General features: G+C 42.1%; 1 protein-coding gene across 6 annotated transcripts in view; it reads left to right on the top strand.

Annotated features, from left to right (window-relative positions):
* The window catches only part of RTEL1 (regulator of telomere elongation helicase 1), a 46,611-nt gene extending 23,542 nt beyond the window's left edge, over positions 1-23,069 (top strand). For 3 of the 6 annotated variants that reach the window (XM_033075321.1, XM_033075322.1, XM_033075319.1), the window contains 13 exons: positions 428-571; positions 1,300-1,415; positions 2,295-2,418; positions 3,552-3,705; positions 5,300-5,454; positions 7,106-7,201; positions 8,257-8,464; positions 9,692-9,829; positions 10,515-10,631; positions 12,324-12,566; positions 13,982-14,152; positions 15,001-15,186; positions 15,688-16,893. In XM_033075321.1, the coding sequence (XP_032931212.1) occupies positions 428-571; positions 1,300-1,415; positions 2,295-2,418; positions 3,552-3,705; positions 5,300-5,454; positions 7,106-7,201; positions 8,257-8,464; positions 9,692-9,829; positions 10,515-10,631; positions 12,324-12,566; positions 13,982-14,152; positions 15,001-15,186; positions 15,688-15,956 (2,121 nt within the window). In that variant the 3' untranslated portion in view covers positions 15,957-16,893. Of the gene's footprint in view, positions 1-427; positions 572-1,299; positions 1,416-2,294; positions 2,419-3,551; positions 3,706-5,299; positions 5,455-7,105; positions 7,202-8,256; positions 8,465-9,691; positions 9,830-10,514; positions 10,632-12,323; positions 12,567-13,981; positions 14,153-15,000; positions 15,187-15,687; positions 16,894-21,128 lie in introns of those variants that run through there. The other 3 variants (XM_033075325.1, XM_033075320.1, XM_033075324.2) reach the window with 3 other exon arrangements.
* Positions 23,070-23,284: the final 215 nt, after the last annotated feature.

Here is a 23,284-nt window from a genome sequence, read left to right as displayed (position 1 = left end):
TGATGGCATGTCCACAGCACAGCTGCTGGACATGGCACTATGGTCTGGTGAATCTGATGGCTCTCTGTTGTTGCTTTGAAATGATTCTGATAATTTGTACTGTCAGAGAAGGTTTACTGTGTTATGTCTTGTTAACAACTCAGGGTTCTGGAATGTTTAAACAAAGGTGTTGACATATTCTCAATACAGCTGTTCTTATCCAGGAACAGGACAGCCAGTAACAGGGTTGGCTGAGCTGTTTTTTGGCAGAGGGAAAAGCCAAGTTTAAACTCCTGGGAATAAAAGAAAAAGAAAACTAGTTGAAACCATTCATTGAAACTATTGATAAACTACCGACCAGGGAATTAGTTGAATGGAGAAAAAGGGCCAGCAGCTACTGAAATGTCACTTCAAACCCTGTTGATGAAGGAAAACTCTGTCCCTGCAGGCCAGTGAAGGCTTGGACTTTGCAGACATAAATGGAAGAGGAGTCATCATTACTGGGCTTCCATTTCCCCCTCGTATGGAACCCAGAGTCATTTTAAAGATGCAGTTCCTGGATGAGATGAGGAGAAGTGGTGCAGGTGCACAGGTAATGCCGGGCAACTTCTCACTCGTGGCTGTTTGCATATTTGTGTCATTGGTTCTCCCTCTTGTCCTTTTGGGTTTTGTTGTCCTCTCAGTCTTGTGGGACCATGAATATCAAAAATTCAAACAGCCTGGGAATTTGTCACAAATACAACCACCTATTTTTAGTAGTGTTGAGGATTCCAAATTCTGTCACAGTCTTAAACATAGACCCCAAAAGAAGACGTAATTAAATTTTAAATCAAAATCTTGGTTTGTTAACCATCTCTCATTCTGAGGGATATATTTCATCCAGAGAGAGCATGGGCAGGAAGAATGGCCTGTGCTGGTGTGGGAATTATTGTTTTGGAAGTGTGGTGGTGTGTGTAGGGGTGTTTGGGTTTGGTTTTCTATTACTTCAGGCACAAGAATGAATGATGTTGCAATTTAGTCCGTTCTGCAGGTTCTAAAGAATATGGTGAGTCTTTTGTACTGCCAAGGCTTTGAGTGCACCATATAGGAAATAGCCTTTCCAGCTGGGCATTGGAACTTGAGTTTTCTGTGCTCTGTAAATCAGGTGTGACTTTTGAGTCCACCTGTGTTGGTTTTCCTCAAATCTTCGAGATTTGTCAGTACACCTAGTTGATACTATCCAACATCTATTCTGTGACTGTAAAGAAATAGTGACTGTATGGCACAGAGAATCCATTTTACCTGGTAAATGAAGTTAATTCTTCCTCTTACCTCTTGCAGTATCTGTCTGGGCGTGAGTGGTACAGCCAGCAGGCGTCCCGGGCTGTCAACCAGGCCATCGGCCGCGTCATCAGGCACCGCCAGGACTATGGGGCCATCTTCCTGTGTGACCACAGGTAAACCCTGCCTCACTGAATCCCACTATATTTTGGGTTGGATGGAACCTTAAAGCTCATCTCCAATCTCCATCTCCATCCCCCTTGCCTAGGGCAGGCACACCTTCCTCCAGAGCAGGTTGCCCCAAGCCCCGTCCAACCTGGCCTTGAGCACTTCCAGGGATGGGATATCAACAACATCAACAGATTTATATCCCAGTGTAGGTGTTGGTATTTTGAATGCCAATGTGCTGATGTTGCTGTTTGGAAAAGGCTACAGTTCATAATAATAAAATTAATATAATATAAGTGTGTGCATATATATATATATGTAAGTTATATAAATATTGCCCTCCTTCAAGAAAGTAACTGGATTGTTATCTTCTGCTCCCCAGCTGTGTAGTTTTGGAGCTGCAGAAGGAGGTTAATGGTTTTAATGGAAAATAAACCAATTTTTGGAATTCATGTTTGTAATACCACAGGAAATTATGTGACTACAACTTGTGGTCTTGCATTTTCTCCATCTTTCATTTGAGATGGCCATCAGCAGCACTACAGTGTTTTGAAAGAAGAAGAATGGAAATGAGGACAGATTATATTACTGAAACAATACTATTCATAGTCATATCCTATATTAACATTATACAGCATTAATATCCATTCCTGTAATGCTAATTAGTAGAATCTGGATATTATAGGCAACAGGAGTTCAACTGAGAGTACATGGAATCAGCAAAGGCCTTTTCTCCCGAGTGAAGGCATCACCCCATGCTATTTACTGCACTGTTATGTCTTTGTGTTGCTGCTCCTCTCTTGTCCTTTTGGATGGTGACCTAGGGTTTGTTTAATGAATTTAGCCCAACCTGGCAAGTAATTCTCAGGTTTTCCCATCCTGCCCAGGTTCACAACTTGTGATGTCAGAGGCAAGCTGCCTTCCTGGGTCCGTCCCTACGTGAACGTTTATGACAACTTCGGACACGCGGTCAGAAGCGTCTCCCTCTTCTTCCGTGTTGCTCAAGAAATTGTAAGTGTCTTTAAAAAAAACCACAAAATAAATAACTTTCTTGAATAGTGTTGGAAACTGGGAATGCTAAGCTAGGTGAGAGATGTGGATGAATCACAGATGATCTCATATTGGAAGGGACATATAAGGATCACTGAGTCCAGCTCTCTTCTCACAAGCCAACACAGAGACACTTGTCATTTCTAGACACTGGAACATTTACTGGAAAGGAGGTATACCTCATTTTTCTGCAAGAGTGGTCTGGGACAGGATGTTGTTCTTAGGATGGACAGCTCATTAGGTTAGATCACAAAAATAACTTCCTCTTCCACTTCCTCCTAAATAAATGTGTATTTATTACCTGGTACGCAAATCCTGGAGCTGATATTGGCATCCAGAAGCTTTCTGTCTCAGGGAGAGGTTATGTGTGTGGAAGAATCATACCCCAAAATTTAAATTGCAGCTGACTAGTAATAAAGAATAATAGAAATCATCAGTTATTATTACAGTTCATGACTGGGTCATCTTTACTAAAACAGCTTCCCCATTGGCATCAGGAAGCTGTAGTAGTTCCTTAATTTAAAAAGTGATATTGTAAAAAGGCTTCCTAATTCTCTGGAGAAAGTCATACAAGAAACGGGCTGAAAGCCAGAATTTTTTGGTTTCAACAAAATGGAGGTTAAGATTAAAATAAGCACTTAAAATTTCATATACAGACTTGGACAACTTCCTGGAAAATGCTTTGGCCAAATACAAGTTGTTCAGACTAATTAGTTACAGATGGATGATGCTACAGGACTTGAGGATCTTTTCGATCGTGAGAGTTTAATGGTAAATCAAAACCATAACATGGATGTGCTTTGTCAAAAGAAACTGTTGCAGGGACAGCATTAGGAAGTGAATGTTCTTTAGCAGGTCATGATCCTTCTTCTGGTACCAGGTCACTTGGAGTTAAACCTGCTTACTACACTTCAGCTGTGTCACTTGTGAACTGTGTGATCCTTTATTCAAAAGCCCAGGGTGTGTAACAGTCTTGCTACCAAAGGTTATTTGGGGAAAAGGAGATGTCTTTGGATTGTTGCTGAGATTTTTGGTCATAGATGGAGTGGAAAAGTGGCCTTTGCCTGTTGTAACACTTTGTAAACTGCTTGCAGATGCCCCCACCCCTGCCTCAGTGCCCTCCTGGACGTACTGGTTCCCTAAGTGAAAGCAGTGCAACACCATCAACTTCATCTGAGCAAATCCTCTCCCTGCAAAAAGCTAAAAACCTGGATGACCATGTTCCAAGTTTGAAGAGGAAAAGGAAAGGTAATGTTTGGGTCCTCACAGTTACACCTTTTTGTTTCAAGGTGGACCACAAAAAGGAGGATCAAGAGGCTAAAAACTGAAATGGGAGAGAAAGCAGGGAGAGCTCAAAGACTGATGTAAAAGTCTGGTCAGAAGGGACATAGTTAAGCATTAGAAAATGGGGGAAAACAGTTGCAATTGCAGAGAAAAGAGGTAGATGGGTCTGACAAGTGTCCCACAAAAGGGGAGGAATTTTTGGTGAAGTATCACAGATAGTTTGGAAAATAAAAACTGCAAGTCTCGTTCTGCCTAGCACTGGCTTCCATATGTCCTCCTTCCATCCTGTTGTATAGATGACTCTTGCTTAGTAATCTGTCTAAGAAGACAAGAGAGACATGGGAACAAAACAATATTTAAAATTTTGTGGGTAGCTAATCTCAAAGAATAAAGCATTTCTCATGTCAGATATTCTTTCAGCACTCTAGACTGGTTGCTGGTTTGGAACAGAACAGTGAAGTTTGTTTAAAGCTGTGGTTCTTATCAGTTATGAGTGTGAGGGTGAGTTCACATTACATTTAAGCCTATTGTTACTGATAGGTAAGGCTTTATAAAGCTTTACAACAGCTTTTTTTATATAAAGCCTTACTTATTGGTAAGAGCAGTGTGATTACTGGTTGTTAAAAGGGATTACTTTAACCACACTTTTTTTCCCCTCTGTTTCTAACTGCCCTTTTTGCTCCTTCCTTTGATTTTACTCCATCTTTTGTGCAGTTGCAGAGTGAACAGCTGGGCTTTGCTAAACCAGTTTATTTACCTTCCATACATTTGGCTGTAGATCCATCTAAAAGGATGGGCTGGAATGTGTGACTGGAGGTGAAGGGAAGAAGCTGCATTTCCTGTTTAATAGAGATTTTCAGTTACATTACATCAGTTGTAACATCAGACTCCCCTGTAGTCATAGTGATCATAATAAACTTTCATTCTTCTCAAAATAATGACTTTTCTTAGTAACTGACTGTTGTTGTAATTTCAAAGTAGTGGAAATACATTTTGAAGGTAATGCTGTACAGAAATAGCAAGCTGATATTAATTTAAGCCTACTTACAGGTCAGAATTCTTATATTTGAAACCTGGATTCTGATTAGTGAGAAAATGTAATTTGGGACCTTGGTGACTGTGTCTTGTGGGTATTGATACTATAAGAATTGTAGGCTTTAAGAAAATTTGCTCTCTTTAAAAATAATAAATCATGTTTTGTATTAAAATCTCTTAAAAAACTCTGCAACTCAGTTTTGGGAAAATCCATAAATCTAAAATAATTGAGAGAGCTGCTGCAGTAGGGCTTTTCCCCATTGATCCTAAGCCATTTTGGGGTTAAATGTCACCATCACTTAAGGAAAAGTTTGAGAGCAATCTGTCAGGTTGTGGTAACAAATGCTTGAGCAATTTTGGATGTTTAAAAGCAGTCTTTTTATATAATGCACTTCTGCAAGAGGTGGAAGATCATTTAATTCACCAACACATATTTATAGATTGCTTTGTAAGGCAGCTATCACTAAATTAAAGAAACTGCAGGAGAGAATGTGGGATATTAATTTGTCTGCTGTGTTGGCAGTAAATGGAGATGGAGCACCCAGCCTGTGTGTGGAGTATGAGCAAGAGTTTGTCTCACCCCGAAGAAAATGTGTTGGGCTCTTGGATGCCTTGGAACGCAGTGAGAAGAGCAGTGAAGATGCAGAGGAGGAAACTGATTTGCCAGGAGAGGAAAAGGTAATAGCAAAATCCTTCCTTATGAGTAAAAATTGCAGGCTCTAAAGCAAAATGGTTTTGACATCAAGAGAAGCTCACTGTAATCAGTAACTGCAAATTCTCATAACTAAATTAATCCAAGGGTTTCAAGTAGAAGATAAACAGATATGTGCTTGTTCTGTGCTCCAAGGCTGCTGACCGGGACGATTCCTGGAAGTTAGCCACACTTTCTGTGGAGCAAGGAGCTCTCAGAAAAGAGCTTTGTAAATACACAATTTGTTCTGGGTGAAGGAGTGTGTGTCAGAACTTGGTATGAGATCAGATATTGAATTCAAAAAAGGATGAGAGAGGGCTTTTGGATTAGAAATTGCAATACCTATTGCAGCATTCTTAAGCACTTCCTTTAGGGGAAGAATGCCTGAGGTAAAATGTGTAAATGTGGGAGTATCTGGGGAATATCTGAGTAGGCCCAAGGACATGAATGGAGGCACGTACAAAACAGGGAATGTACCAAAGGCAGCAAATATTTAACTTGTGTACAGGCAAGTGGGAAATGGGCTCTGTCACCCATTGAGTGGCCATGACACTGACACCAAAACCTGTTCTTTGGAAAGCCTGGCATGTTTCCAGGGACTTGGTAACTCAGCTACAGAATATTCCTAACACAGCTGCAGTGCTTTTGGCAGAGCCCAGCATTTCCTGGTGTCAGATGAGCTGATAGACCAACGGCTTGGCAGTCACTCAGGTCCACTTCCCATTTGCGTATCTGGCATTGCTCCTTGTGGAAAGCCCTGGGGTCATCTTGTGCCGCTCCCAAATTGGTGACCTGGCCCCAGCAGTGTGGTGAGTGTAGTCCTGAGATAGCAGTGGCTCTCAGTCAGCTTTCACTCTGAGTCCAGCACTGGATTTGGACTGAGGATGGGGTTGGTGTCATTTTCTGTGTTCACTATCCAGCATAGTTAACATTTTTTCCTTTTATCAAAGTTACACCATACTCTTGCTCCCTAAGTAATGAAAGTTTGGCTGCTCTCATTCTGAAAGAATTTGCTTTGTCACCTAAAAATTCACAATGCAAGTAATAATTTCTCAATCTAGATAAATAATAATCATTGCCCGTAATCAGATTTCTTTGGGTGTAACACCTTTTCTCTAGGAAGTCTTATTTCTGCTGAATCATGCTTTTCAAGGTGCTGCCTTTACATAGCACAGGATTAAGATGGTTTTGATAATTTCTCTGACTTACTGCATGTGTCATAAATATTTGGTTTATATTTGGTGTGTATTCCAATTCTTCATTCCCTTATGTACAGGCGGTTCCAGGCAGGAAAGTGAAGGACACTGTGAATCACCAGTTACACGCAGATCTGTGTACATTCTCAGGCTGCCCTCAAACAGGGCTGTGAGTCCAGCTTTGCTTAGTCAGAACTATGTACCCTCAAGACCAACTTTGTCTTTAATTTCTTCTGGTTTGGTCTCTGTGAGTTGGCCAGTAAATTTCTACCCTCTAGAAACAGGTATGTGCCCAGGCTCTGTGACACCATTCAAGGAAGTGAAACAAGTCACACTAAATCATTGTAACAAACTGGGTTACCAAGTTCTACTGCTGGAAATACCTAAATTAAATGGGCATAACTCTGAAAAGCATTTTTTGTACCTTACTTTCTTTTCACAGGCACATCGTCTGTCCACACTTTCCCTTCAGTATGAGAAGAGATTAACAGATGAGCAGAAAGGAGGAAGGAAGAAAATAAAGCTAGTCAGCAATACAGTATGTATTTCCCTGTGCCATCCCTCTGCTCTGTAAATTGCTTTAATTTGAATTGGAAATTTCCAGGCAGACAGATGACTGATGCCAGAACAAGTGGGTTTTTTTCCAAATTGTAAATATTCTCCAGTGCACATATGAAAACTCTTTCCCAAATCCAGACATCCCAGACCAAATTAAGCACAGGTTCACATAGGGGTGGTAGGTGAAAATTGTTTTCTGACACTGGTTGCTTTGTGGGTGGTTTCATTCTTTTTGATAAAAATGAAATAGTTCAGTTGCAGGGACTTACAATGATCAGCAAGTTCAGCTGCTCTGGTAGAGCCTCAAATGGTTTAACTGACCAGTTTGGGGTAAGGGATCACATCCTCCCCCACTGAGGGTCATGGTTGTGTGTTAACTCTGCAGCTGTGCATTATTCTTTTGCCCTGTCTCCAAACCCAGTTAACTCATTATGCAGCTAATTGCTTAAGTCCCAACAAATTCAGGAGAATTCCCTGATGTGAGTGCCAGTAGTTGTCCAAGGTGCTGTCCTAACTGGATGTTCCCTGTCTGTCAATCTGCCAAGCACCTGGCAAACGAAACTGATCCTGAGGCTGGTAATAACAGAGAAGAGAAGGAGGAGAACAGGTTCATGGCGAAGGTTGTGTTTGCAGTTTGTTGCTATCTGATGTCATGATGAGTCAGCTCAGCCTCCAGCTTTAGAGTAAATTCTCCTAAGAATAGAATTGTGCAATGATATTTGGCTGCTTCTCTAGGAATTTTTCCCTGAAGCTGTCTGTTTTGCCGGTGGGGAAGGTGAATAATATGTGGATTATGGGGGCGACTGCCATAATTTCAACCTGTTAAGTGAAAACATTCATGGTTTAGTGGTGAGCACAGTGGTGCTGCTGGGTGGGCCCTTGGACTGGATGATCTTAGAGCACTTTTCCTACCTCAGCTCTTCCATGATTCCTTCCATTATCCTATGTGCTGCTTGAATTATAAGCATAGTGCATCCACCTGAAAGGAACTCCTCAAGTGTTGCTTTGTGCTGAGGAGCCTTTCCTGCCTTGCAGCAGGAGCGGAGAGCAGAGCCAGCAGAGCCCAAGAAGGCGCGAGCCACGTTTTACATCGCCACGGTGAAGGACACCCTGAGCCAGCAGAACTACGAGCTCTTCTCCAAGGCCCTGCAGCAGTACAAGAAGACAGATGACTTCCATGCCATGCTGTCCCAAATGAGCTCCCTCTTCTTAGAGGATGAAAAAAAGCACGTCTTGCTGCGAGGTACGTCGCGGTGTTTGTATATCCCTGGTGTATTTGTAGAAGTGACTTTTGTCTTCTGCAGTACCCAAGGCTGTTTAGAAGTGTTTTACATGTGAAGTGCAGCTCAATTAGGATGATTCACCACTTTATATCCCCAGATAACGCAGAAGAATCTCATTAATCTAAATATCATGTTTCAGCTTACATCTTAACTTGAAGAAAATCATATTCCTTGGAAGTTTGTGTTATTTTAAATCTTGTCTAAAAGTACAGTGACTTATTCCTGGTAATTTAGGAGATAAGAGCATGGTTGTGCGAGTTGGAGACATGCCTTCGTAAGGGCTTACTGCTAAAGCAGTAAATATTCAGAATATACAGAGAATTTTTCTGTTTAAATAATTATGAATATCAAACAAAGGATCTGAGCAAATGTGGATAGTTACTGCATTAGCTGTTTTTTAATTGCCTTTTAACAACTGTACTGACAGTAACTGATTACTGAGATTTCTTCTAGTTTAACAGTATTTTCTGTGTAATTTTCCATTTCCCTCTCAGCTTGGGAACAAATGGACAGATTTTTCTGTGACTTTTTCATCAACTGAAATAATAAATGCATAGTTTCAGATCTGGTAAATTGTTTCAGGGAAATTCTAAGGTTAAAGAATGGGAAGCTCAGTAACTTAGTTTTGCAATTTGCTATGATCTACACAAATAAGAAAATATTTCAAATCAAGGTCTAAGTCTAGTTTTGAAAACTGTCAGGTACCTGAAACCTAAAGTTGATTTGATATTTAGAGTTCTGGTTGGCCAGCATTTTGTGGTGAGGAAGTAACATGAGGTGTGAAGTTAACAGTTCATCAGTTATTTAAAGTATCAGCCTGGCAGTTACTTGGCTCTCATGGTTTGTGAGGCACCTCAAGGGCTGTCTCACTGACAGGTGAGTTGCTTCATATTTACAGTGAAAAAATGAGTTTTTACCTGCTGGTGATAATGTTGCTCAATGTTTGCATAATAGCTGACCTTTGTGTAATTTGTAAGTGTGGTTATTGTATAAATATTAGATAAAAAATTTAAATTTTAATTTATTTAGTTGCACCTTTTTATCTAACGTTGAAGTTCCGCTATTGTAGATTTCGGGAGCATTTATTGCCACCAAATATAATACAATATATTATTTATTAAATCAATTGTGGATTGACTTTTTTCTTTATTTATTTTTTCCACTCTTTTCCGTCTCTCTGATGCAAGATTTTTACCAGTTTGTTCGACCCCAGCACAAAAAGCAGTTTGATGAAGCGTGCTGCAATCTGACTGGAATGGGCTGTGGCTACAAACCTGAGCACAGCCTCCCACGGGAGGAGAGGGAGATCCTGGCCAAGAAAATGGGTGAGGAGCTTGGTTCAGTTGGGTCATTTAAAGGACAAATGTTCACCCAGTTGTAGAGCAGGATGTGTCTGAAATGCAAGGAAGTTCAATTTAATCAATGCTGAGCTAAGTCTCTGCTCTCCATTTTCCTCTTGCCTCCCCTTGAGCTGTGCAGGTGCCTGAACATTGGTTACTGCAGAGCTGATAGTGATGTCATTTTGTTTCAAAAGGGCATTTTACTGATCTCCTTAAATCATTTAGTCTGGGGAATTAAACAACCTTGTGTTGTTGTTGTGTCTTCTTTGCTGCCCACATAGTGCCACCAGAATTGTGAGTAGAGAATGATTTTGTCCTCACAGAACTTGAGAAATCTGTGAAATCTTGGAGCAGTAAAGTTCTGAAAAAGTGGGGTGTTAGCTCATCATCAAAGAAATAAATCTTTGTGAAATCCTAGACTGGTTTGGGTTGAAAGGGACCTTAAAACTCATCCAGTTCCACCCCCTTGCCATGGACAGGGACGCCTTCCACTGTCCCAGGCTGCTCCAAGTCCTGTCCAGCCTGGCCTTGGACACTTCAGAGATGGGGCAGCCACAGCTTCTCTGGGTTGCTCAGATATTTTCAGCACAGGATGGCACACTTTGAAATGCACCATTCCATGTTCATGCTTCCCTAAATTCACTGCTAATGGCCTGGTTTCATTTAACAGAAGAAAAACAAAGCCAGCAGAAAAGTACATTCTCCAAGGCCTCGTGTGCTCAGCTGAACACTGGGCTCCACCTGAACCAAGGAGGATCCCACTTGGCAACAGGACTGAATAGTGCAGGTACTCTCCATGTTTAATAAAAACCCAGTCTATTCTGGGTCTGTTCTATTCTACTCTATTCTGTTTCATCACTGACTGGAAGTTTTTCTGGGGCAAATCAATGTTCTTCATGCTCACCTAGCACAGTGGCTCACTCCCTGTAGGTGGGAGTTTTCAGCAAGGATTGTGCAAAAACAAAACACGAAAGTCAATAAATTAAATGCATGTGGATCCAGCTGAAGCCAGGCATTTGTAGTAGAGACTGAGCTGGGAAAAGTGGGGGCTGAGCACAGGTCTGCTGGGCTTCCTGTTTGTTCAGGGTCTGTGAAAGGGAGCCAGTTAAGGAGTGTGAGTTAAGATTACATCAGTATGAATTCAGGTATGAAGAAACTGTTTCATTTTGTTCTTGATATCATGTGTACACTCCCTTTGTGAACAGCCTGTTTTTTCTGCAGAAACAGAGAGTAGTGAATATAATCTCTGTATGCATCCCTCTAATCTCACTCTGTCCAGTATTTATCTTCAAACTCATGGGCTCACTTATTTAATTATGGGTTTTCCAGAGAACAGCTGGGATTTTTTTGTGTTTCTCACAAGGAAATGAGTAGGATCATTGGACAGCTTAGAGGTCGTCTTTAGTGGACAAAGAATAGTCCAATGCTAATCCTTTATTTAAAAAAAACAAGCCAGTTTCCTGGAAAGCTTTAAATGCTTTTTGTATGTGAAGCCATATTGTTACTTTTTATTTGTTTTCCCATTTGCTTTTGTATTTTGAGAAAATTTGAATAAAGCAGAGTCTTTAGTAACTATCTTGTCCTGAAACCATTAGAACGGTTTCTCAGAAACTTGTTTCAACAAAATGTAATTGAGAAAATAATAGGAGTAAATGGATGTGTTATTTCTGTGCCTCACTCCTTAAGAAGAGAATGCTTCTGTGGAAATACAAGAAAGCTCTAGGATATGCAATAAATACTGGTTATAAAATTCACACCCAAGTTTTTTCCATTCTAGCAAATTGAATGGAGCCTGTGTTTTGAAACCTAATTATCCTTATCATCCAATAAAGGACTTTTGAAGACCCAGATACCAAGAGATATGGCAGGTTAACTTAAATCAGTTTCTTATCATATCCTACATTCATATATTGCATGCCTGTGATATGCAAACAAGAACCTTTTCTCTAAAACATACCAGAAATCAGAGAATTATATTGTAAATAAAGTTCAGTTGGCATTTAGCAGGATATTCTGAGCTGCTCCTACCTTTTGCAGACCTCCTACATTGCTCTTGTGTTCTCCTGGGTGTTGTTTCAGGTTAGATAGTGTTTTTGGACATTGTTTTCCAGTTGGGAAACACACCCCCCACCCCTTGTCTGTTTTTGTTGTTAGGGGTTGAGAAATCTGTACTTTAAAATTGCCCATTTCAGACCAGCAGAGTTGGTTAACATTTAAGATGTTTTTGCTCTTTCAGTGGACCACAAAACCTGATTTACTGCTGACCTCCATGCCCCTTTTCTTCATTCCCTAGTGACCTGACACATTTCTCCATTTTAAATCATCGAGGAGCTCCAGGAGATGCTAAAAGTGATCCCCAGAATAATTTTGCTCCATTACCATTTCCAGGAGCAGGTCTGGCCATGCCACAGTGGATATGATGGAGTGACCTGTTTGTCTCTGTTCCTCAAGCCCTGCTCACGCCTTCTTTGTCTCTCAGGGCAGAATGCCAGTGCAGTTCCAAGGAAGGAGGCTGAAAAGGCTCCAGCCTCCAGGAGAGAGCATCACCAGGCCCTCAGGACTGCCTATCTCAGTGATGTGCAGAGAGCTTTGGATAAAAGCAGCTACAGCCAGTTCTATGAGGCTCTGCTGGCTTACAAGAAGACGGATAATTACGATGCCATGGTGTCGGTGATAGCAGCCCTGACCACGGAGAGGCCACAGGACTTTCATCTCCTACAAAGTAAGAGTTTGTTTTAAAATAACTCTTACTTATTTGAAAGGGAAGTGTGGGTTCTGTGATCTCATGTGAGAGCTCACCTTTTGGTTTAGCTAGCCAGATCAGTGGAGCAGCAGGAACAAAAAGTGTTCAATGAATGCCATTCAGAGAGCAAAAAATGTCAAGGTTATAGAATGTTATCTCTGTTCAGATAGAAATTGTGCAGTAATTCCAATCCTAACCTCCATCCCAGCTAACCAGTCAGATGCTTCCATGACTGTCTTTTTCCTCAATTACTACAATTGCTCTTTAGAAAGAACAGTGCTGACTATTGAACTGACACAATTTTATTCCCATGACCAGTGAATTGCTATACTGGTGCTAAGTTCTTAAATCACTTCCAGGTTTCAGGATAAGCAGTCAGGCTTTTTATTTACTATTCTTCTACAGAGCTTCAGCTGAAAGCATTTCTGGAACTGGGTCATAATTTATTTTCTCACAAGTGGTTTGTTTTATTTTACTTTCATGGGTTTAGTGTTGGAAGGGTTTAGGGAGCTACAGGTTTTTAAAATTTGAAATTGAACTTAATTGTTTAAAAGAAGAAGAGGAGGCATTACATGCTGGTTCCGACTGCCTCAATGGTGATCTCTTGTGTGATGTGATTCCTAAGTTCCACCTTCTCCAATGTCTCTGGGGTGACTGTTCTGCTGGAAATGATGCATTCTGTGTATGCTGGGAAGGGCTGATGGACTTCATTTGTTATCTTTAGCAGATAACAATAGACACTCCACTGGCCTTGAACAGGTTACCATAGTCTGCAGCTTGTGAGAGAATCCCTTTTTTGTGGTGTGTTAACTAGTTAGATTAGTCTTGACAAAGTGGAGAGTGGGAGGAAGATGAGCTGTGTGGTGCTGTGAGTCATAACCTCCCCTGAGCACTCTGTCAGTCACTGACTACTGAGCAAATGTTTTGATCTCAGAGGACTTTGAGGCAGAATTGTCTGTGCTTGGCAATAAATCATAATTGGGGTTTTTTAGAATTTCTGTACGTGTGTTGTGCATCCTTGTCTACCAAACAGTAACAGGAAATTTCCTTCCTGAGAGTCAATCTGGGTATTGTGTGCATACCTGATGTTTTTTGATCACTCATCAGGTGAAGTGCTGGGGTGGGTGTTCATTCTGAGCTGTAAAGAATAGAAGAATTTCAAGGTAAATTGAGATTATTTTCAATTTTAAATACTCATCTGCCTTCTGGCAAGGAAAACCCTGCAATTATAAAATTCACAAAAGCATCAAGTGTTCCACCAAGCTGAAGATACTCTGAGGAATCTGACTGATATTGCTCAACTTCCAAAGAATTTCTGCCTCTCAAAAGAGGGGAGTCTTCCATGGTCAGACAATGATTTTCCTATGCATTTGACACTGTTTTCTTTTGGCCAGGGTTTTACATGTTTGTGCGTCCTCACCACAAAGAGCAGTTCAGAGAGCTGTGTAAGGATTTGACTGGAATGGTCTGTGGTGATGGAGAGAAGGAACTGCAACAACTGGAGCAAAGTCAAGTGAAACCCCAGAGCTTGGAGAGCTGCACAAAAAGAATCAGCCATGTACAAGGTAGGGAATGAACAGCTGTCAGAAGTTTAGAATTTTATTTATTATTATGAGAGGTAGGGCTCAACAGCCTTAGAGTCATAGAATCACAGACTGACTTGAGAAGGGACCTTAAAGATCATCCAGTTCCACCCCTGCCATGGACAGGGACACCTTCCACAGTCTCAGGCTGCTCCAAGCCCTGTCCAACCTGGTCTTGGACACTTCCAGACATAGGGCAGCCACAGCTTCTCTGGGCAACCTGTGCCAGGACCTCACCACCCTCAAAGGGAAGAATTTCTCCCTGATCTCTAATCTAAACTTGCTCTCCTTTAGTTTAAGGCCATTTGCCCTTGTCCTCTCACTCCCCACTGCCCTGGGCTGGGGCCTCCCTGCCTGAGGTCAAGGAGAATCAAAGCCATTGGTTATCTCTACACTGGGTTAAAAAAACCACACTCAAACAGGAGTAAGATAAACAGTAACATGAGATGGGGAAGTGCAAGGAAATAAGAAAGAAATTAGTTATAGTTCTGCCATGTTTAAATTGTGAAGTGTGTTAAGGGTAAAGGCGGAATTTTGACGTCCAAGTGGGATGGGAGCAGGAGTGGATCAAAGCCCATTCTCTAGGAAGAGTTTCCATAGAGCTGTTAAAATATAAAGGATCTCTTTCAGTAATATTGAATGTGTTAGTATCTATCAGAAACTTCTGTTGCCAAATAGTATGGCATAAAAACTAGTTCTTCAAATTTGTTTTTCTTCTTATACAATGACAGCTGGGTGAATTTACTGCTGACTGTGTTTTGCAGAGTTAGTGTTTGTTCTGCATGATACAGGTTTATAAACCGGTTTGTTCTTTCTCTTTTTCTCCCCAGACGCAGCCCCTTCTAAGAGTGGGGCCCCAGAAAAAATTCAGAGTAAGATTTCCTCCTTCTGCTTTAGCCAGAAAAGTGAACTTCAGTTGCCAAAGACTGAAGTGTCCAAAGAAACCAATAATGTGAGAGCACCCACAGACCCTGGAGTTGTGCCCATCTGTCCTGTAGAGATGGAACCAGAGTGTGGTAGGTACAGGAGAGGTTTGGGATGCAATTTTCTAATACTTGGGAATAAAGATAAATCAGAAATGAGACTTGGACTGATGGTGCATGAAACCACTGGTTCCTGCCTGTATTTGCTCAGGTGCAGTGTATTTGGTGTGGTTTGCTGAGTAGAATCTGTACTTGCTGTACCTTGCATGTGCTCTTAAAGTGCTTTATTGTCTTCATCACAATGCCGTAGTAGTTTCCTGAGAACTTCAGGGATTTTTTTTCTTGACAACTTCCTTGTAAAGGAAGGATGTAACCCGAGTTCCTACTGGGATCTGAAGCACCAAGAGACTGTGAGGTCACTTGAAAGAAATAACGTGGCAGGACACTGTTGAGGTGGTTCATTACACTCATGATCATTGTTTTCTGGACTGCACTGGAAGGAGACAGGAGAATTTTGCAGGTGATTACAGGAATTTAGTCATTTCCTCCCTCTCTTTCTCTCTTCCCCTCTCCTCACCCTCCCTTCTGTTCTAGGAAGATTCCACTGCTCTAACTGCAAATCCGAGGATGATGTGCCTTTTAAATGCCCATTATGTGACTTCACTTGCTGCAAAACCTGCTGGAAGCAGTTCTTAAAGGTTCTCCTGTTTATGGGTTTGGTTTTTCCTAAAACTGCTGTGGAATTTTGTGCTTTTCAGGAGAATGACGTGAACAAGCCTGGAATCGGAATTCCTGTTTCCAGAAAGAATGCCCAATGGAAGATTTACCACTTGATCCATTGTTTCCCATTTTTTGCAATGTAGTTGGAGGCAGATCTCTGCCCTGAGTTGGGGGTTTTACACCTTTGCATCTTTCAGAGTTGCCTCCACGTGTTTTCTGGTCTAAAACTACAAAGGCAACAAGCTGTGGAGTCAACTTGAAAAACTATGGCTTTAAAATGTTTTCATATTTATTTTAATTTTTTTTTCTTTCTCAGTTTCATAATTTTCCCCATCAAAATCCTAATGTAAAGCTCTATGATGAGAACAAGACAAACAAGGAACAGGCTACCCAGGGAAGTGGTTGAGTCATCTTTGGATGGGTTTATGATGTGTAGATGTGGCATTTAAGGACATAGTTGAGAGGTGGACTTGGCAGTACTGGGTCAACCATTGGACTCTGTAACCTTTTGGGTCTTTCCCAACCAAATGATTCTGTAAATCTGTGATTCTTAATTCCTGCTCGAAGATGTCCTGTGTCATCCTGTTTGTTGGTTTCCCCAGCTGTGTAAATTGGTGGTTGAAATTCTTTGGGTAGGAGGATGCAGCTGGTCCCAGGGTGTCTGGGTTGGGAAAACCAACAATTAATTCAGCAGCCATGTCTTAAAAGACTTTTGAAACCAGAATAATTCAAGACTTGAGGGGTTTCTAAACATTCATATGTGATGAGAAGGCTGCTGATCTTTGGAGCTCAGGAATATCCAAAAACAGTACAAAAGGAAGAGAAAGTTCTTCAGCTTGTCAAGCTATAAGCAAGTACAAAATAATCAGTTATTTCAAGAGAAGGGCCTTTGTCTAAGGAAAAAGACATTGAATTGTCAGCTAAGCATAGCAAAAATTGGACTGATATCCAGATAAAATATAACACCCAAGATAGAGTTGGTCTTAGAGGAAAATAGAATAAGCATAGGATCAGGGTGGTTTGGGTTGGGAGGGACCTTAAAGCTCATCTTGTTCCAATCCCCTGCCGTGGGCAGGGCCACCTTCCACTATCCCAGGGTGCTCCAAGCCCATGAACACTTCAGGGATCCAGGGGCAGCCACAGCTTCTCTGGGCACCCTGTGCCAGGGGCTCCCCACCCTCACAGGGAAGAATTTCTTCCCAATACCCCCTCTAACCCTGCTCTCCTTTAAGGCTGTTCCCCCTTGTCCTGTCACTCCATGCCCTTGTCCAAAGCCCCTCTCCATCTCTCTCTGAGTCCCTTTAGGCACTGGAAGGGGCTCTGAGGTCTCCCCACAGTCTTTTCTTCTCCAGCCTGAACACCCCCAGCTGTTTCTGCCTGGCTCCAGAGCAGAGCTGCTCCAGCCCTATGATTAACCCAACAGCCTCCTCTGGATTCATTCCATAATGTCCAGACTCATGTCTCAGGCACATCTCCTAGAGTGAATTCAGAATAGCTGTTCAACTAAATTTCCTTCTCAGTCTGCTCTGTCATATTTCTTAAAAAATGTTAAAATCCAAAAGTATTGGGTTATAAAGAACATATGTAAGAAAGTACAAGAAAATCAAAGAAAGGCATCTCATGTTTGCTGCAGATGGGACAGTCAAATTTACTGCGAAATATGTAAATTTTCCTTTTGTACTGAACTGTAAAGGGGATGAATATCTAACAGGCAATATCCTTCACTGCAGAAAGGGCTCCAACAAAGTCATGACAAAAATTTTACATTTTTTTAGCATGTGTTCATAATCTTTGCCATTTGAGACTTGAGTTCATTAAGGACCGAATGAGGTCCCTGGGGAGTTTTTTCGGTTAGGCAAGCATTTCAGCATGGTTATATTATCTCAGTTAATAAATATTGACCTTATAAAGGGGGAAAAATTTTACTCCTTTTACCAGTAAGATGGAACTTGTTTCATCAGTTTAACAATCCACAAAATTGTAATTGTTGTATTGAGCAATTGTACTGTCCTCTTCTGGTTTGTGTCTTGAAATTGGTCATTTCTTGGTCTGGATTTCTTCTTAATCCTCAAGTTAATGTGTGTTTTTATAGCTCATAGATAATGAACTTGGTCAGCCTAATTCTTGTTTAATCACTCCTTTATCTGATTGTGCATTTCTCGAACCAGAGAGTAAAACAGTCTGTCCTGCCAGATTAGATTCTGTTTCAGATTCAGGTACTTGAGAGTGTCCAGAGGAGGGGAAGGGAGGGGTGACTGAGGACTCTGGGCTTGTCTGGTTCAGAGAAAGGAGGCTGAGGGGTGAGCTGGTGGATCTCTGCAGCTTCCTGAGGAGGTGCTGAGCTCTTCTCACTGGGATTTGATGCCAGAGTTCATGGGAGCTGTCCAAAGCTTTTATCAGTGAGGTTTGGACTGGATATTGGGAGACATTTATGTACCAAGAGAGTGGACAAACACTGGAAGAGGCTTCCTAGAGAAGCCCTAATGCTCTTTTATATCACAATGCCATAACTTCTGTTCAGCCCTGAAGAGGTCAACATGTGCACTATGGGATCACTGCAGGTCCCTTCCAACTGGAAGGGTTCTTTCTCTTCTATTTCAATATCCCATGCAAAACCATGTTTGAGGAAATGAGTCATGGGTCATTTGCTGGCAATGATTTCCATATTTGCTACTTACCTGAATAATCTTACTTCTGACAGATATAATCACTGTGTAGTGATTAATGTTCTCGGTGTGCAAGAGTATTAAGTGGCTCATGATGTGATTCAGGTGTTGTTTGGTTAATGAAAAGTCAAATACAGAGTCATAGGATCATTTGTGTTGGAAGAGACCTTAAAAACAATCAAGTCCAGCCATCAACCCAGCAGCACCACTGTGTTCTTACAACCACATCCCAAGGTGCCACAGCCACGTGGTTTTTGAACACTCCCAGGGATGGTGACTCCACACTCCCCTGGGCAGCCTGTTTCAGTGCTTTGCTAATCCTTTCCAGGGAGAAATTCTTCCTGTTGTCCAAACCTCCCCTATCCCCTTGTAGTTTAGGCTATGACTTGGGCTGATGCAGAGATGCTTCTCCAGTGATGAGGCAGAGCTGCTCATGCAGCTGAGAGGAAGCACAGGATTGCAAACAGGAAAGATTATCCTGTGTTTCCCTGAAACCAAACCCAGAGGAGCCATGTCCTGCCACATCCATCCCCATTCTCACTCATGCCCTGGGGGGTTGGACAGTCAACCCCATCCATGTGTTGGGAGAGGGGCACCTTTACCAGCAGGAAATGAGCAACCACGTCCAAACCCTGAACTCTTCAGATGGGATTGGGCTGTCACCTCTGACAGGGCTGCATTTAGAACTCCTGGTTTTCTTTACTAATAACTTACTCACTGTTTTTTCAGCTCAAAAGCCCCTTGGTGCATATTGTCCCACCGAGGAAGTGACTCAGAGCATCATTCACAGCATAGGATTTGCAAATTGATTTTGTTCAATTTGTTACTTTAGCAAAAGAGTGGTGGGGAGAGGTGGTGAATAATTTGGAAGCTTTTAGGAGGTTTTGGAGGAGCAGAGTAGCTAGAATTCCCTGCAGCTAGAGGGAGATTTTGGGGATTAGCACTGGAGCTGGTGATTCAGTTAGGGAAAGCCACACAGAGATTGGACCAAGATATGCTGCTTTGGGATGTGGTTTTGTCTCCAGAAGTTCTGTTGCTGCTTCCCAGTGTTTAAATGCATCATTTATTCATGTAGGTCTTCCAGGAAGACTGAGTTATTCTCGTTTAGACTATCTGTAATATGGGCAAATAATTGATATTTCACAATTAAATGTTACATTTAAAATTACCTGTGGCAAAGAACTGGCTGTTGGGAGATAAAGTGATTTTTCCTCTTCCATTTATGATACTTCAGTTCATATCTCCAGAACCAAAATCCTACTGCCTGAGCCTGCTTTGCAGTCTGCACCTTTTCTTGCAATGGCTCCCCACTACCAGAGTTAGATGGGATATTGGGCAGGGATTCTTCCCTGTGAGGGTGGGGAGCCCCTGGCACAGGGTGCCCAGAGAAGCTGGGGCTGCCCCTGGATCCCTGGCAGTGTCCAAGGCCAGGCTGGATGGGGCTTGGAGCAGCCTGGGACAGTGGAAGGTGTCCCTGCCCATTGCAGGGGATTGGAATGAGATGAGCTTTACTGTCCCTTCCAACCCAAACCACTCTGTGATTCTAATGATGAGTTTCCACACTGCAGGGAAGGCTGTGCAGTGCCACTGATGTAGCTGACCATTTTTTAGACCTCCTGAGCTGGCAATCTTTTCCCAAATTTTTTTTTTTGTTTAGAAAACAATTTACTGTCTCCCTTTTGAAATAAACAGACCAATTCAGTTTTACCAGTAATTTGCAAGCTCTGAGAAGAACAGTTGGGATTCATCTGCAAGTCAAAGGACTTTAAAAAGATGATTAGTGAAGAAGCAAACTGAAACCTGAATGGAGAAGAAATGATGCCTCTCATGCCTTTGTGTCTCGTGCTGCTAACGAGAAAGGTGTGGGGTGCTATGAAGAAATAAGTGTACTTGGTTCCCCTACAAAACTCTTGGTAATGACTATGTGTGTCATCCGTGTCTGGCTATGCCCAGGAGACATTTCCTTGTCATCTGTGCAAGAGGAAGCAGGAATTCAGGGAACTCGTCAGCCACTTGGCAGGATTTTTCCCACAAGTGCAGCTGTACTTCACAAGAGCTCTTGCTCTTTCCTTGTTCCTGTATTTCAGTCTTCCAGATGGGACAAGTGCTGTAAAGTCTGGTGCCACTTTGCATGGTGTCACAAAGCCTCCTCTCCTTATTATTACTACCAAATAAATAATTGGCTGCATGGTAACAGTGAGGTTGCAAACACAGGATGGTATCTCAGGGACTGACAGCAGCTGCTGTGGCTTGTAGTTAATGCTGAACAAAATGTTGTAGAGATATTTAATATCAGAGATTCACAGACTGGTTTGGTTGGAAGGGACATTAAAGTTTATCTTGTCCCACCCCCTGCCATGGGCAGGAAAACCTTCCACTAGACCAGGCTGCCCCAGGCTCCATCCAATCTGGCCTTGAACACTTCCAGGGCTGGGACAGCCACAGCTGCTCTGGGAAACCTGTGCCAGAGCCTGTCAGCACTCTCTGAGTAAAGAATTTATTCCTAAAATTTAATCTAATGTTTCCCTATTTCAGTTTAAAACCATTGCCCCTTATCCTGTCACTGCCTATATGAAAACTCCCTCCATTTATGGCACCTCCTCCACAATAAATGCATCCTCTGTGTGTTTTGTTTCTTGATTTCTACAGGTGGTGAAGAGGTGCCCCAAGTGCTGCAGTGATGTAAAGAAGAAAAGATTACTCCAAGTTTTCTTCTGGTCCTGATCCTAGCCACAGAAAGGGCAGGAAGCCCTTTGTGCCAGCAGCAGGCAGTGGCTGTGCTCTGGCTCTTGCTGAGCAGGAGCAGGATGGAGGTTCCTTTAAATCCCTGGGATCTTTGTCTCTGGAGTATGAGCTGAGCACCAGCCTGGATTGTTTTCTAACCAAGGTGATCAGCTCTGAAAGATCTGACTGCAGGAGACAAAGCTGAATATAATCCTCTGTTAGAACTAAGAAAGCCACTTTTTTACTTATTTTATACTCTGAATTCTCCTGTGGCCACTCTTAGGCTGAAATTTTCTATCCTGGAGGCATCTATCCTTTTTTTTGGCCCTTCAGGTTGTGGAAAAACCCCAGGAATGCTCCCACAATGGAACTGAGCTGGCTGAGGAGGTCAGACTCCCATCCCCACCCCAGGGATGTTCCTGGAAGAGGTGATTTGCAGTCACTGTTTGGGGTTTGGCACCCCATTGTCTCCAGCAGCAGAAGATACTGAAAGGAGCCTTTTTTACAAACTCCTCTGGGGGATGGTGAGCAGAAGCTCCCTCTCATCTGCTGTGCACCCCAAAGCCTGATTCCATCATCCACCACGCTGGGATTTTTTGGAACATGCTTCTGAAGAGGCTTTATTCTTCACTCAGTGCTGGTATTTCCATCTGCCTGTGTTACCTAATTTGCCTTCCAAGAAAAAGAAGGAGCTAAATTATTTAAAACTTTTAAATTAATCAAGTTAGATGGGTTAAAAAAAAACTCCTTAATACTCCCACTCTCTGTGAGTAGTGTGTATAAGTGGTTAACCTAAAAAATTGTATCCATTTTAAATCTTCTGCAGCTGCTGTAAATTAGACTGTAAAATAAAACTATTTTGTCTAAATTTGGTTTGGTTAGATTTAAAAAAAAGGAATTTAAAAAAACCACCAGGTATAAAAACATTGGATATTGAGTCCTAATGGCCCTGGTAGGAGCAAGTGGAAAAACTGTAGCCTGTAGGTGATTTTCATATCAATGGAATTTGGAAAATTTTATGTTAATGAAATGTTATTCTTAATAAAATTGAAAAGTGAGCTGCATTTTAACAAAGTTTCCTATTTCCCCTGGTTGTAGAATTCAAGCTCAGTGTTGCTTAAAGTCTCAGTGTTGCTGGCAGTGAAATGGAACTTCTGTACTTCATTAACTATTAAAATAACAAAGGCTTAGGCAGGAATTCATGTAGTTCTGGGCTATTATATATTATCATGTTAAAATTTGTGGATGAATGTTACCTTCTGGCCATGTATCTATTCAGTGCAGCAAAGCAAAAGTAATGCAGATAAAGCTCTAGATGTTTCAGATGTAAGTGGGGGAAATGACAGAAAAATGTTATGTAAATACAGGTGTGTTGTAAAAATGACCAGAAGAATATTTGGAGTGAGGCTGGGAGCAGTGGGCAGTGCAATGTTGTTTCTTGGTGGGTAGCTCAGTGCCAGCTCTGCTGGGAAGGTCTCTGCCAGGAAAGCTGCAGCTGAGTGCTTGTGCCACTGGAGGGAAACCACAGCACAGCTCTGCTCGGGTTTGCTGATGGAAATTACCTGCTGTGGGCTGCAGCAATGCTGCCAGATCCTGCAGGACAGAAGGAAACACTTGAGAAGTATTGTGGGGAGAAGAATTGCCCCCCATGCTTGGGAAGGGGTCACAAATATGATGCTGTTCTTTCCCCACAGCTAAAGTAGTTTTAAGGCTGTGCTTTTTCCTGGAGTTGTTTCACTTTGAAGACTGTTCCTCTGTTCTGAGGCAGGGCAGAGAAGCAATGCTGAGAATATCTCAGTGCCTTCAAGAGATTCACAGAATGGTTGGGGGTGGAAGGGACCTCTGGAGATCACCCAGTCCTCCCCCTCTGCCAAGGCAGGGTCAGCTGGAGCAGGGGACACAGGAATGCATCCAGGTGGGTTTGGAGTGTCCAGAGAAGGAGATCCACACCTCCCTGGGCAGCTGTTCCAGTGCTCTGCCACTCTCCAAGGAAAGCTCTTCCCCCTGTTGAGGTGAAACTTCTTCAGTTTTAGTTCATGGTTGTTACTCCCTGTCCCGTTGCTGAGCACCATAAAAAGAGT

Source organism: Catharus ustulatus, chromosome 17, assembly GCF_009819885.2.
Source record: "Catharus ustulatus isolate bCatUst1 chromosome 17, bCatUst1.pri.v2, whole genome shotgun sequence".
Lineage (NCBI taxonomy): Eukaryota > Metazoa > Chordata > Aves > Passeriformes > Turdidae > Catharus > Catharus ustulatus.
The sequence above is the reverse complement of the archived record's forward strand: the minus strand, read 5'-3'. Positions and strand labels throughout refer to the sequence as shown.